The sequence below is a fragment of the Vulpes vulpes genome, chromosome 15 (genome assembly GCF_048418805.1).
Source record: "Vulpes vulpes isolate BD-2025 chromosome 15, VulVul3, whole genome shotgun sequence".
NCBI lineage: Eukaryota > Metazoa > Chordata > Mammalia > Carnivora > Canidae > Vulpes > Vulpes vulpes.
In genome coordinates this window covers 86,796,871-86,812,775 of record NC_132794.1, presented here as the reverse complement: position 1 = coordinate 86,812,775, position 15,905 = coordinate 86,796,871, and the positions used below count along the sequence as shown (strand labels likewise).

Sequence of the window (15,905 nt, the reverse complement as noted above, 5' to 3'; positions counted from 1 at the left end):
CAATTTTTATAAAGATAAAATTTCTTTCAAAATTAATACAACAATATAATCACAGTAAATATAGTAATAGAATTTTTAAAATAAAAATTGACAGGCTAATTCTGTTTTTTTTTTGCATACAAATGTAATGAATCTGTTTATTATTTTTTCAAAAGAAATAGTGTTTTGGGCAGCATCGGTGGCACAGCGGTTTGGCGCCGCCTGCAGCCTGGGGTGTGATACCGGAGACCCGGGAACCAGTCCCATGTCAGGCTCCCTGCATGTAGCCTGCTTCTCCCTCTGCCTGTGTCTCTGCCTCTCTCTCTCTCTCTCTCTCTCTCTGTGTGTGTGTGTCTCTATGAATAAATAAGTAAAATCTTTAAAAAAAAAAAAAAAGAAATAGTATCCTTTATTTTTTCTTTTTAAAAAATTCTATTTAAATTCAATTATTTAACATATAGTGTATTATTAGTTTCAGAGGTAGAGGTCAAGGATTAATCAGTCTTATATAACACCCAGTGTTCATTACATCACATACCCTCCTTAATGTCCATCACCCAGTTACCCTGTCCCATCTCCCTCCCCTCCAGTGTCCTCAGTTTGTTTCTTATGATTGAGTCTCTTGCAGTTTTTGATGGCTAATTCTAAAGTTCATATGGATGATCAAATCTTGAAAAGCATACAGAAACATCCAAGAAAAAACGAGGAGTCACTTGTCCTACTACATAATTTAATAATTAAATATAGCAATTATTATTTTTATTTATTTAATTTTAAAAACTTATTTAGGGATCCCTGGGTGGCGCAGCGGTTTGGCGCCTGCCTTTGGCCCGGGGCGCGATCCTGGAAACCCGGGATCGAATCCCACGTCGGGCTCCCGGTGCATGGAGCCTGTTTCTCCCTCTGCCTGTGTCTCTGCCTCTCTCCCTCTCTCTCTGTGTGACTATCATAAATAAAGAAAAATTTAAAAATATATATATTTAAAAAAATAAAATAAAAACTTATTTAAAAGATTTTATTTATTCATGAGAGACAGAGAGAGAGACAGAGACAGAGACATAGGCAGAGGGAGAAGCAGGCTTCATGCAGGAAGCCTGATGTGGGACTCGATCCCAAAGTCCTGGGATTATGCCTTGAGCCAAAGGCAGACACTCAACCACTGAGCCATCCAAGCGTCCTTATTTTTATTTATTTTAAAGATCTTTTTTTATTTAAAAAATTTTTTTAAGATTTTGTTTATTTATTCATGAGAGACACACATACACAGAGAGGCAGAGACACAGGCAGAGGGAGAAGCAGGCTCCATGCAGAGAGCCCGATGTGAAACTCTGGGATCATACCCTGGGCCAAAGGCAGATGCTCAACTGCTGAGCCACCCAGGCGTCCCTTAAATATAGTAATTAAAACAGGGCAGATAAATAGTCCTTACATCTATGTAAATATGTTAGGCTGGTTTACAAAAGACAGAATTTTAAATTAGTGGGAAATTGGGGTATTTGAATATTAGGCTAATCTTCTGGGGAAAGAAACTGAATAGGAGCTCAATTCCACAAGACACAGATACAAACTCTAGAGAGAATAAAAGTCTAGAAATAATATATGCACACACACGTATATTATTAGAAGAATATATAACAAGATGACTCTATTAGAATTTTGGTCTTTCAGACACTATTGGTTGCCCTTGAAAGGTCACTTTTCTTGGTTGGCGGAACACCAATTTTGTTTAATTGCTTAATCATCTTCCATATGTTTCAGAGGTGATCCCTGATTAGTCATTTGTAGCAATTTCATTCTTTTTGCTGGTGCTGGTTTAGGCATGCTCATGTGAGATAATTCTAGCCAGGGAGACACAAGGGGAAATCTGCCCAGATGTGAGAGGAAGGGCTGAAGAGGGCTCTCAAAGTTAGATACTATACATATTGTCTAGTCAGTATGCCTTGAACTGGAGCAGCCAGTTGTTAACCTGAGAGGAGCTAAACAAGTCAATATGCTGAAGATAAACATTAAAAAGGGAGGGAAAAAAGCTAGAGTTGTTGATGATATTACAGAGCCACCAAATCAGCCAACCCTAGAGCTGCCCTAACTTGGGACTTGTGATACAGGAGGTATTACCTTTTCCTTAATTGTTTAAGCAACTAAGATAGCGTTCTCTGTGAATTGCAGCCTAAGGCCTGCTGACTGATGTATCTGGGGTAGAGGTCTTAGGAAGTGAACAACGAAACCTAAAATACACAAGGAAAAAGATAGAAAGATCTGACTTCATAAAAATTTTAATGTTTGCCAAGAGACAGAAAAGATGAAATTAAAAAGTACACGAGAGGTACAAATTCACAAAAATAATCAGTGAGTACTCCTTTGATTTCTTTTTCCCCCCAGATTTTTATGTACTCTTTATTTTATTTTTTTATTTTTTTTTAAGGACTTTATTTATTCATGAGGGAGAGGCAGAGACACAGGCAGAGGGAGAAGCAGGCTCCATGCAGGGAGCCCGACGTGGGACTCGTTCCCGGGACTCCAGGATCAGGCTCTGGATCGAAGGCAGAGCTAAACCGCTGAGCCACCCGGGCTGCCCTTAGGTACTCTTTATGATGACATTAGATGACTAGGTTAATCATTCTCAGACCAAGACGTTTCACATTTTATATGAGATTCAAAATCTCTAATTTTTTTTATCAAAAATATTTTATTAGGGGATCCCTGGATGGCTCAGCGGTTTAGCACCTGCCTTCCGCCCAGGGCGTGATCCTGCCCCTGTCAGGCTCCCTGCATGGAGCCTGCTTCTCCCTCTGCCTGTGTCTCTGCCTCTCTCTTTCTCAGTGTCTCTCGTGAATAAATAAATAAAATCTTCAAAAAATATATTTTATTAGAAGACTTAAAACAATCATATGGCTCTTTCAAATAGTAATCTTTTCAAATACTCTTCTTGAGTCTTAGGACCAAGAATACCACTGGTTCCAAGAATACCACTGGTTAGTAAACCATGTGTAAGTGAAATATCCTGCAGAATATATTTGGGGCTATCTCTCTGGCCAATCAACTCACAGAATTTCTTTTTAGAAAAACTGAAAGCAACTATTGTTCTAATTGTTTAAATATTTAAAATGCTAATGGAATAAGCTATTCTCACCTTCTCATAAAGCAGCTGAGGTAAATTCTGTTGCTGCCTGTCTTGAAAACACTCATAAAGCTGAAGCAGTCTAGCACATAATACTTGTTCTTGATTGAAGAGAGGATGATGGCTGAATTGCAAACCCACTATGTTGAGATCTAACTGGTACATTTCCCTTTGACCTTCCATTTTGTTCCTAATAGAGCTTTCTAGATCAGGTTTCACTGCCTTTTAAAGAAAAATATGTACACAATGTTAATTTGATTCTTTGTATTCCTTTTGAAATTACAAGGGACTTTTCCTTATAAAAGTAACACGTTAACTGTAAGAGAAGCAATAAAGAATAATTTGATCCTTCTTTCTTGAAATTGATTTTGGCTCTTGATTTAATAAAATATATTACATCCACCTTAATCATCTTGCTGTAAATTATTGTCATATACCTTATTGTTGTGTGCTGGCGGAGTTTTGATTTTCAAGTTATAAACCCCCACAACAATTTCCTATAGGAACACTATGACAAATGGTCTTTAGATGGCTGGGTCAATAGTCCAACTACCTTACGATCTAATAGTCATCTATGGGTCAGAGTTAAGTGTAAACCCTTATTAAAACATTGTTCTTATGTGAATATATCGGTAATCCCCTGGAAAATTCTGTGAAGGGGCTTGGACCCTCTAAGCAAATACTACCTTATAAGGATACCATCTTTCTTTATCCATGAGATGGTCTCCACTTGTATACCAGATTGCCCCTAAACTAGTTGAGGTTTGTAGGCCTTAAATTATATATAAAATGATTCAATTATGTTTTAGTACACTATTCTGAATTTAAGCACATTTGTTTAAATATGTGCCTGGTTTTTGGTGATGTAATCTGAGGGCTAATGGGTTACTTAGCATGTACAGTCTAGTTCATGAATGCTTAGCCACTCCCAATAAGATCCATGACTGCATCTACCTAAATAAGAGAGCACAAGCCCTCTCTCTGGATTGGACTGGTGTAATAAAACATGGTCTCCTGTGCCATTGCTATTACAACAGCTATTATACTGAAAAACTGCCTGGCCTGGTGTGGCAGATCCAGTGCTTCTTAAGGACTGCAGGTCACAGTATGATGCCTACATTTCTTCCTCCATACTCTCTCCTGAGCTAGGAATCTTACCCTGTTTCCTTACTGGCTTGAGGGCAGGCAAGAGAAGAGCCATAAAGTTTGTTTTTGTTTTACCCTTATCTTGTCAGTCTCTATTTTCTATGGAAGGACCAACTTAGAGGAGAAAACCTGCTTTTGATTCCACTTATAAGATTTAGTTAGGGATGTCTGGGTAGCTCATCGGTTGAGTGTCTGCCTTTGGCCCGGTGTGTGATCCTGTGGTCCCAGGATCGAGTCCCACATCCGGCTCCCTGCATGGAGCCTGCCTCTCTCAATGCCTCTCTGCCTCTCTCTCTCTCTTTATCTCATGAATAAATAAAATCTTAAAAAAAAAAAGTTTAGTATTAAGTAACCGAAGTGTAAATAAACTTTTGAAAACTAAAGTTCCTAAGCCAGAGAGGCGTATCTTATTACACAGATTCAGCACTGGTCAATTAAGTGAGGGGATTAAGTGAACCTCTGGAACTAAGTGTGTTAGACCAAGAGCACAAAGATCTAGGCAATAATAAATCAAAGGCCAGATAAATGCACAAAAACATTCAAGCTGATGACAAGTGTAAAATCTATGCAAACACATAAGAAAATGTTAGAAGAGGGAGTAAAGGGCATAGTCAAATAAATGGTTGGGCAAAACCAGTCAGCAAACAACAAGCAAATAAGACCTGAGGCAGGTCTTCGTGGGGCTCCCTGCTCAGCAGGGACCCTGCTTCTCTCTCTCCTGCTCCCCCTGTTTATGCGCTCTCTCTGTCAAATAAATAAATACAACAACAGCAACAACAACAACAAAAAGACTTGGGGCAGAGGAATCTGGCAGAGGTAATAGCAAAGAGAGGAGAGGACTTTGGTACTGGGGCAGCTATTATCTGTGCTTCAGTCGCCCTTGCATCTTTTATTCTGGTGAGAAACCCCAAATGAGCCTTGCCTCCAAGGTTAACTGGGCAGAGTAACAAATGTGGAGACAATAAAAGGGAAAAGCAAACAGAAGCATTTATCTTTTTTTTTTTTTAAAGGGTTTTATTTATTTATTCATGAGAGACACACAGAAAGAGAGAGAGAAAGAGAGAGAGAGAAAGAGAGAGAGGCAGAAACACAGGCAGAGGGAGAAGCAGGCTCCATGCAGGGAGCCCGATGTGGGACTTAATCCCAGGACTCCAGGATCACACCCTGAGCCAAAGGCAGATGCTCAACGGCTGAGCCACCCAGGTGTCCCCAGAAGCATTATCTGACATAAATTCCAGAACATTGTCTGTTAAGGATGCTGCAGAATGAATTTTAATACTCAGTTTAGAAGCTTGGTTAAATGACATTTCCATTTATTTCTAAGTCTAAAGGTCCATGAAATATTGAAATTATGCTTGGATGAAGCTAGAACAGATGAACTTGAGGAAAAAGGTACTTGTTCAGCCCAGTGGATTTCCAATTTGGGATTCTGGTGGTTACAAAGGTTAATTTGGATAGTGGTTAATAATTTCTCCATAAATTGTATATTTTGCATTTATTTGTTATCATCCAATTGTTTATTCATTTATGCATTCATTCATTCACCAAACTGTCATTATTTCAAGGATCTGTCTCCCTAAGAACAATGGTCTCAGATAATTATGTCAAAATATCTATGTTTTAGCTTCAGCAAAATTTAGATAAAACATTTTGTCACCTTAAGATATAAAAGTTATGTCATATAATGGCAAAGAACAAGGGATTTTCTCTCCTCCCTCTTTTATTCTTTTATTTTTTATTTTTAGTGGAGATGGGTTTTTAGTAGCCAAACTATAGAAAACAGAGATATTTCAATGTTGGGTGTGTATGTGTGTTTGGGGAGGGGGACTCATTTATGACTTTATAAAATGTCAGTACATGTGTTATAAATTAGGATGGGGCAGAGATGTGGTATGACGAGCACCATGCAAAAAATAATCTTTTCTAAGATTATGCCAGTCAAATGATGTCTTTTCTAATGTACACTAGGACCATAAAAGTTTACATCTACTGAGGTTGCATTACAAATAATATAAGCACTCAATGGGACGCCTGGTGGCTCCGTGGTTGGGTGTCCGCCTTTGGCCCAGGGTGTGATGGAGTCCCACATCGGGTTCCCTGCATAGAGCCTGCTTCTCCCTCTGCCTGTGTCTCTGCCTCTCTGTGTGTGTGTCTCTCATGAATAAATAAAATCTTAAAAAAATATATAAGCACTCATTGAGTGTCTACTATACACTAAGCATTTGGATATGTTAGCAATTGATTTAAAAGAAAAAAGAAAAAACAAACGAATGAAAGAAAGGAAGGAAGGAAACCCTACTCTGCAGTCAAGCAGGAAAGAGATTAGGTAAATAGAAGACATAAATACAGATTGAGCCTTGAGAGAACTACAATCCAGCAGAAATGAGTTAAGTCCCAAATTGGATTAAATGTTATTATCCTCAGTATGCTTAACAAAACAAGCAACAGAATCTTCCTGAAAGAAGATATCCTCTTGAGCTCTTATAACTTTTCATAAATATTTGCAATGCAATAAAAAGTCATCAACCATAATAAAAGACAAGTCTAAACAAGCAAAATGAAGAGAAAAAAATAAAAACAGACTCACAGGGACCCAGATGTTATAGTTATCAGGTACAGACTTTAAAGGGGCTATTATTAATGTGTCTTAAAAAATAAGAGTGAAAACATGGTGTATTCTAGGAGAAAGCTGGAATATATACATAAGAATCAAATGTCAAGTGGACATTTTAAAGCTAAAAATAGGGGTTTGGGGAATGGGTGATGGGCACTGAGGGGGACACTTGACAGGATGAGCACTGGGTGTTTTTCTGTATATTGGTAAATTGAACACCAATAAAAATTAATTTAATAATAAAAAAATAAAGAAATAAAAATGAAGTACCTCAAAAAAAATAAAAAATAAAAATAGGGGCCTCAGGGTGGCTCAGTCAGTTAAGCATTTGCCTTTGGCTCAGGTCATGATCCTGGTGTCCTGGGATGGAGCCCCTGTTGGGCTCCCTGACCAGAAGGGGGCCTGCTTCTCTCTCACCTTCTGCCACTCCGCTTCCCTTGCTTGTGTTCTCTCACTCTGTCAAATAAATAAATAAATAATATATTTTTTAAAAAGACTAAAAAGGGGATCCCTGGGTGGCTCAGCGGTTTAGCGCCTGCCTTTGGCCTGGGGCGCAATCCTGGAGTCCCGGGATCGAGTCCCACGTCGGGCTCCTGGCATGGAGCCTGCTTCTCCCTCCTCCTGTGTCTCTGCCTCTCTCTCTCTCTCTCTCTCTCTCTCTCTCTCTATCATAAAAAATAAATAAATAAATAAATAAATAAATAAATAAATCTTTTTTAAAAAAGGCTAAAAATATACTGAAAATATCTGAAATTAAGAATTCATTAGACAAGTGTTTCTGGGAAAATGGTGGCATTATAGTTTTAGATACTCCCAAATCTCTACCATTAAAACAGAGCAACTAGATAGCAAAGCCAAAAATCCATGGACAAGATCCATAACAAAACTACATCTCTAAGAATCCCTTGTGAAACCCAAAATGCAAGTAGATGGAGACAAACCATCAACAGTAAAAAAAGGCACGCATATCACAATTGGTGATTCCTGGAAGAAAACAGAGAAGCAACGACAGCAAGAGAATCTCAAAGAGTCAATAGTTGTTCACCATAAAGTGCAGCATGCCAACTCAAAAACAGTAGCTAAAACTGGAAGAGGTTTTGTCTTCCTACTAGAGTTGGAGTAGTGGAAGGAGTTTTGGTGAGGACTAAAGGGGCTTAGAGGAACCTACTTCCTAAGAATTTTTAGGACAAGTCTTCACATTAAAGAGAAACTGCTAGGAGTGAAATAAAAATTGAGAAAGCCAGGGACCACAGAGATTAAGGAAAGTGAAGGTACGGAAAGATATCTGGGGAGGGAGATACAGCCAAGAAATTTCAGAAATCCAGGCACTATATATTTTTTAACATTACACGAAAACAACAGAGTTCTGTGACATCAGAAAAGCTATCAGGGGCCACCTGGGTGGCTCAGTTGGTTAAGTGTCCAACTCCTGCTTTCAGCTCAGATTATGATCTTAGGGTCATGGGATAGAGCCCTGAATCGAGTTCTCTGATTAGCAGGGAGTCTGCCTGAGATTCTCTCTCTCTCTCTCCATCCCCCTCTGTCCCTCCCCTGTGCTTTCTTTCTCTAAAATAAATAAATCTTAAAAAGAAATAAGAAAAATGAATATACAGTAAAAGAATATCCCCACAAAGTACAACAGAAAGAACTCCAAAAACAGATAAAAATAGAAATGTACTTTTGAATGAGCTAAAAGAAAGTTTTTATGACATTTAAGAACATAAATCAGAATTAGAAAAACTGAGAAATGAGGTGACAGAAAGTGACAAAAAAATTAAAAATTTTAGAAATTAAGCCTAAAATAGAAGGAGCACCAGAACAAAGAAACACCCCACTCTTTCTTCTAAGGTGAAAAAGGAGAAATCTTTCCAAATAAAAAAGAAATGGATAAAGAGAAAGAATTCATTCAATAGATTTAATAGGAGATAAAATAGACCAGAAAATCAGATAAGTGAACTAGAAGACAGATCAAATAAAAAATACTCAGACTAAAGATCAGAGAAAAGACAAGAATAAAAAAATAAAAGCAAAATAAGACACAAGGGACATGTGTACTTGAAGTCCCAGAACAAAAAAGAGGAGGAGACTAAGGCATTAGTAATATTTGCTAAGAAAATGGCAGAGAATTTTCTAAAACTGATGGATGACATGGAGTCTTACATTTAGGAAGCTCTAATAGCCCAAAGCAGAATAAATATTGAAAAAAATCCCACAGCTTAACATATACCGGAAATTACTGAACACCAAATAGAAAAACTGAAAACCAAAATAAGACTTTAAGACAGCTGTTTAAGGGGTGCCAGGGTGGCTCAATCAGTTAAACATCTCTTCATTTTAGCTCAGGTCAGGATCCCAAGATCGTGAGATCGAGCCCCACGTAAGGCTCCATTCAGGGATTAGAGCCTGCTTAAGATTCTCTCCTCCCTCTCTCCTTACCCCTCTCCCCACTCTCTAAATAAATAAATACTTAAAAAAAAAAACGAGATGGCTTTTCAATGAAACAATGCAATTCAAAAGAGAGTGGAAAGCTCTTTTCAAAGTGCTAAAAGCAAAATAACATCCAACCTAGAACTCTAGACCTAACAAAATATACTCCATTTCAGATTTTTATTTTATATATTTATTTTATTTACTTCAGAGATGTGCTAGAATTCTCCACTGGACTTGCAGACTTCTACAAAGGCACTCTTCTACGTGGATATTGTCAAAATCAGTGAACTTTGGGGAGAAAGAAAATAGAAAATTCTTATACCGTTATGATAACGATACCATTCTCTCCAGCTTTGTTCTTCTTTATCAAGATTGTTTTGGCTATTCAGGGTCCTTTGTGGTTCCCTATGAGTTTTAAGGTTGTCCATTTCGTTGAAAAATACCATTGGGATTTTGATTGAAATTGCACTGAATTTGTAGATTGCTTTGGGAAGTATGGATATTTTAATGATATTAAGTCTTCCAATCCATGAACACATGATGTCTTTCCACTAGACAATCTTTTATTCTTAAAGAAACTGTATCTATAATTAAAAATATTCCCACAAATAAATTTTCAAGCCAAAATGGATTCATCAGTGAATTCTCCCGAATGTTTAAGAAATAACACTAATATTGTACAATTCCCTGAGAGAAGAGAAAAAGAAAAAATATATTTCATACAATGGAGTTCTAGATAGCAAGAAGATTAAGCAAATTATTGCTGCATGCAACAACACAGAATACCTACTCTATTATTCCATTTATGTAAAACAGGCAAAAGTAACAGATAAGAATAATCTACAGTGGTAAGGTTATAATAGCAGTTACCTAGAGGGGAAACAGTTACTGGAAAGGACATGAGGGGGTCTTCTGGAATGATCTCAAGGCTGGTTACCCAGGTTTGTTGACTTCGTGTAAATTCATCAAGCTAATATACTTGATATGTTTGTATTTCTGTAAATAAAGATAAGTGAATACATTGCTAAAATCCTTCTCAGAGTCCTGGAAAGGGACCTCTGCAAAGTTAGGGACCCTAAGCTTAACACTCCTTAGCTTCACAGCAAAATTGTCTCAATCAGAGGCAATGACAATTCTCTTTTAGAGATCTGATCTTAAGACACCAGACTGAGGGGTGCCTGGGTGGCTCAGTCGGTTTAGCATTCAACACTTGGTTTTGGCTCAGATCTTCATGATCTCAGGGTCACGAAAACTGAGGCCCAAGTTGGATTCTGCATGCAGTGGGGAGTCAGCTTGAGATTCCCTCTCCCCTTCCTTCCCCCATCTAAAATAAATGAATCTTAAAACAAAAAAGACACCAAATTGAGCTCTCTAAAAGTGATTCTATATATGCAACTGAGGATCAGAACAGAAGTCTGTGGAAATACATGCTTGGGAGTCACCAGCAAGCACATGGTAGCAGAAGCCATTAAGTTGGGATTATCAGGTAAAGAGTATGAAGAAAAAGACAATTAAAAGACCAAGGACTTAACTATACATTCTCATTATTGAGTTTCTTTGCTTTGGGTTGGGTACAATTTTGCTCATAAAATGATCAGAAGTTCTGGTAGACAACTGTATATGTCTGTAATTTATAAAAGTGGGAAAATTAATTAAAGCCTAAAGGCATTTTGTATAGTAAAATAATAAAAGGCTTTCTTAGCAGCAAAAAGTGTTGGTATATTTTTAGAAGATCCTGAAACAATTTATAAACAGTATAAAGATATGAAAAACATATCACAATATAAGAAAAAAATTTTAATTTCCTGAATTCTCTGGGCAAGACACAGAAGCTAAGGAAGAAAAGAGAGCATATGTCATATATAAAGACCCTCACGTATTACAGAAAGACAAAGAGATTCTCAAAACTATTAATCTCTTCAGGTAAGGGAGAGCTCTCATTTCCTCAGGCTGTGAGGTATCAACCTCATAAGTGCCCTTGCTATTAATATGTCCCTGCTATTGGAATATGCTAGAACTACAGTTGTAAAGAAAAAGCATTAACTACAGAAGGCATATAATTACTGGGAGAGGATAAATAACTCACAGGTTCAAAACAACAGAGGGAATAAAGAATAACATCCTGTTAAGTGTTTTTAGTGGATATTTTTTCCACTTTATATCCACTTACAGCCATATTTCTTATATATGGAACAGTTAAGGAAAGTGAATGGGAAATTGAGTTTTTGTACATAGTTCCGATTTAAATTTTTCAAACCAGCGTTTAAATATAACTATTTCTTTTTAAATTCAATTAGCCAACATATACTGCATCATTAGTTTTAGATGTAGAGTCCAATAATTCATTAGTTGCATATAATACCTAGTGCTTATTATATCATATGATGTAATGTCCATCTATTTCTGTCTAAATATTTCTTCTTGTTAGGTTAATGGACTGCTAATTTTCATAATGTCTTAGAATACATATAAAATTTGTTTCTTTGCTTATGAGTATAACATACATTCATTTTTGAAATTTAGAAAACGGAGAAAGAAATAAAGAAGAAAATTAAAATAGTTCTATATCCTATTATCCAGTGATAATTATTAACTTTGATATATTTTTCCAATCTTTTAATGTATCTACACATTTATGTACTTATTCATTTATTGATAAATTCATTCGTTATCTGTTTTTATAAAATTAGGATATTATACCTTTGCATTCTGCTCTTTTCACTTTGTAATTTAAGTATTTCCCCATATCACTGAACATTCTTCGAAAACAAAATGGCTATTTCACATTTCATCATAGTTTTGCCATTATATTACTAGATTTACTATTATTTTACAGGGTGAATTAATAGCACAAAAACATAACTTATAATTGTTATTACAAGAATTCTTCTCATCATAATAACAAATAAACTGTTGTTGGTTACCTTTCTGTATATGGTCTTTAGCGCTGGATTTAAAGATCCCTTGTTTGTGTTTAGCCTGAAATTCCATGACTGTCTAATGGGCGAAGGTAATGACATAATTTCTCCACTTTCTTCAAACCAACACCTTCCCTATCAAAATTATTCATGAAATATCATAATAAAATATTTCACTAAAAACAAATGTCGCATACTATCAATGAAATGGTATAACTTGTTAGCTGGTGCACTTGCCTCTTCTAGAGTAAGCAGGCGATTTTCCATTTTGTTGCAGGTCTTTTTATATATTTGTGGCTTTCTCTGAATATAGAATCCTTCATCTTCTAAAATGCGTGGAATCATATCTTTTGGCAGTTTACGCTGGTTGACCACTTAACAATAAAACCTAGATATTACTTTGAAGTCCAAAATGTTAAACTGGTATTGACCAAACAAGAAAAAAAAAGGTAACATATACTCTATCACTGAAGTTTAGCAGGAAATCTAAATTTATATGTATCAGAAATGAGTTCCTTTAACCAATTTCCCTAAAGTCAGAGAAGACATAAAGACCAAATAGAGAAAACTTTATGTAATATTAAATCAGTACATTTTATCTATCCAGCATACAAAGCAACTATTATTCTATAATATGATTTATTAATGATTTAAACATTTTGTTGTAAAGAATTCTACCTGGAGCACTACTTGGGACAAAAATGTATGCCTGTTGTTTTTTGATTTGTTCTTGATCATCTTCATATTCAGCAGCTTTTACTTCAAATAAATCTGGAAAAATGACTTCCTCCATAAAATCTTCATCTTGGCCTTCAGCAAAAGTTTGTAAGTGATCACCAAGTGAAAAATGCTTGGAGTAACTATCATTTATTGATCTCTGTTGAATGCCAAAAAGAAAAATAAGTAAGCATGCTGTCCCAAGTGATTAATATATAGATAAGTGAGATGTATTGGGACCTTGCTGGGAATTGTCTTTCTGAGCCAAGCCACCTAAGTTAGAGTTTAAGTTTAAACTGTTATAATAAAATTTCATTGAACATAGAACTCATTTATGGCTTAATAGTACACAGAATGATTTTTCTAAAACCTTTCTTTTGCAATTCACAATGCAGGAGTACTGAAATAGAACTAGAATTCAAGCCCCTCCTCTTCCATGGAAAATGCCCTGAGATATTGGACTATGATATTTCAACTACTGAGAATTCACCGTGTAAGGCAAAGTCCAAAGACACTAGGGCACGCAGTCTTAAACCACTCTTTTTTCACCATTCAGAAAGCAATGTTTTCTAAAATGATATGGAACAATCATGCTAGTTTCTGGATGGTATTGAAAAGAAAAAAAAAAAAAAGAAAAGATTCAACATAGAAGTCTATGGCATAATGATTATAGTGAAATTCTGAAATATGATAGATACTATAAAAACTACAAACAATCCAAACACAGGTATCTAGATAGGTGTATTACTAAATATAAAAATGCATATTTTTATATCAGGATCAGAAATTTTATATGAACCTCTTCACACACAAAAAAATCACCAATTTATTTTGGATAACTTTACTTGTCTAATTTGAAATCTACATATATTGAAAAACAGAAGGACACAGAAAGTGTGTGAGTCATGCAAATAAAAGCCCTCAATTTTCCAAAACATACACTTGAAGATAAATTATTAAATTAAAAAAATAATCACAGAATTCCTTTGAATAGAGAACCTTACATGGCTTTGACCAGCTCTGACAAAATTAAGGAATTAACATAGTTAATCAACACCTAGGTTCATATCAAGTCATCACAACATCATATTCCTCTTCTCTCCCCATCATGAAATCAAAAAATTATTTTACATTCAAAAACCTTGTGGCATCTTTTCCAGAATTCAAACCAGGTATGACATTGACATCTAGAAGCAAGATTTGGGGGGATCTCTGAAGATGCCAATCACCTACAAAAAAGGGGCTCTTTGTTCTACCAGGAGCTCCTATTATCAAGCACCCCTGACAACATCCCTGGTGTGGGCTTTCATCCTACCTTCAGAGCTAAGGACTGATGGCTGAGTATGTCAGCCCTCGTCTTGGATCCCAGCCTTTTATTTATTTATTTATTTTTTTTTTTTCCCAGCCTTTTATTTATAACCAAACAGGTCTCTTTTATAAATCTTACCCTATTCAGTTGACCTATATTTTTAGCCTGAGACAAACTGTGGTTTCAACCAATATAAGCCCCATCTGACCGATTATTCCTCACTTTTTCTAAGGCTAGCTGTTCTCCTTCCTGGTCTTTACTATGCAGCTAACAGCAGAGCAGTGTCTGTGCTGTTAGGTACTGTGTGACAGGGAGTATGAGGTCAGAAGGCATCCACCTAACTTTCCATTCATAACTCTAGATGGATACACCTGAGCTTGTGTGGTAAAAAAGAGATATTACCTCTCCCTCCCCGTGCCACAGGAACATGCCTTGTTAATTGTGGTGTAATAAGTAGAACTGTCAGAAAATAACTTTGGACCTCACTCTGGGCTGCCCAGACAACATATCTGGGACTAGGACTCCCCTTTCTCCCAACAGGAAGAAACTCAGTCTCCCAAACAATGACTTTCTCTTCCCTGTGATGAGAGCAGTAGTTTCCTATGGACCTCAAAGTCACCAGGCACAGGGCAATGGCTTTTGAAGACAACACCTCTAAACAACCTGCATCTATCTAAACCTGACTTACTAAAGCCTAAGTAGCCTATTTGCCTTGCCTAATTTCTCTCATGCCTGCCCTCTGAGAAGGAAAAGCAGCCATAACCACAGCAACTGACCCTGGAATCTGCTGGGTGGACTTTCTCTTATTTACCCAGAAAATCTCATTCTTTAACCCATATTGTGAGACTTCACGAGGTTAGATGACTTGGCAGAGCATGCACATGTTTGAAACTCATTTATTCAATATTCATTGGAATATTCATTGAGTGCCTAATATGTTTCAGCAAGAAAATAAACAAATAGATATAGAAATATATGTTGGGTGGTAAGAAGTGTGTTGAAGAAAAAAAAAACAAGAGGACAGAGAATACAGGCTAGGTGGGTGGAGGGCACTATTGTAGACAGGGTTGTCAGATACAGTATCCTAAATGATGTGTCATTTGAACAGAGATCCAAAGGGGGAGAGAAAGAGAGCAAGAGAGAGAGAACGCGAGCACGCGTGCATGAGGATATGGGAAGAGCTTTCTAGACAAATAAAAGGTACAATGTCCTTGAGACAGGAGAATGCTGTAAGGATAGGAAGGAGGCCAATCTGGCTGGAGTTGGGTGGGTGAGGGGCAAAGTAGTAAGAAATGAGGTTGGAGAGGTACCAAGGGGACAGGACATATAGGCTTTGGAGGACTTTTGCTTTTATTTTCAGTGAGATAGGAAACAATTACAAGGTGTAAGTAAAAGAATGGTCTGTCTCAGATTTTAACAGGATCACTCTGAACACTGCATGATATAGAAAGCAGACTGTGAAAAGAGGAAGACATTGGCAATGATCCAGATGAGAGGTATGGTGGCTTAGACGAGGGTGGTACCAGTGGAGGTGGGAAAAGTGGGTCAGATTCTGGAATACTTTGAAGGTAACCAACAGAATTTGTGATAAGTTGGATTTGAAGTCTGTTAGTAAAAGAGGATATAAGCAAGACACCAAGGTTTGGCTGAGCACCTGGAAAAATGGAATTGCCA

The 15,905-nt window shown here is 36.8% G+C and overlaps 1 protein-coding gene across 1 annotated transcript in view; it reads right to left on the bottom strand.

Moving 5' to 3' along the window:
* Positions 1–15,905, bottom strand: part of CC2D2B (coiled-coil and C2 domain containing 2B) — a 109,848-nt gene that overhangs the window by 82,097 nt on the left and 11,846 nt on the right. The window contains exons 6-9 of the mRNA XM_025991204.2: positions 12,884–13,082; positions 12,443–12,579; positions 12,212–12,340; positions 3,110–3,319 (exon numbers count right to left, since the gene is read on the bottom strand). Of these exons, the coding sequence (XP_025846989.2) occupies positions 3,110–3,319; positions 12,212–12,340; positions 12,443–12,579; positions 12,884–13,082 (675 nt within the window). The remainder of the gene's footprint in view (positions 1–3,109; positions 3,320–12,211; positions 12,341–12,442; positions 12,580–12,883; positions 13,083–15,905) is intronic.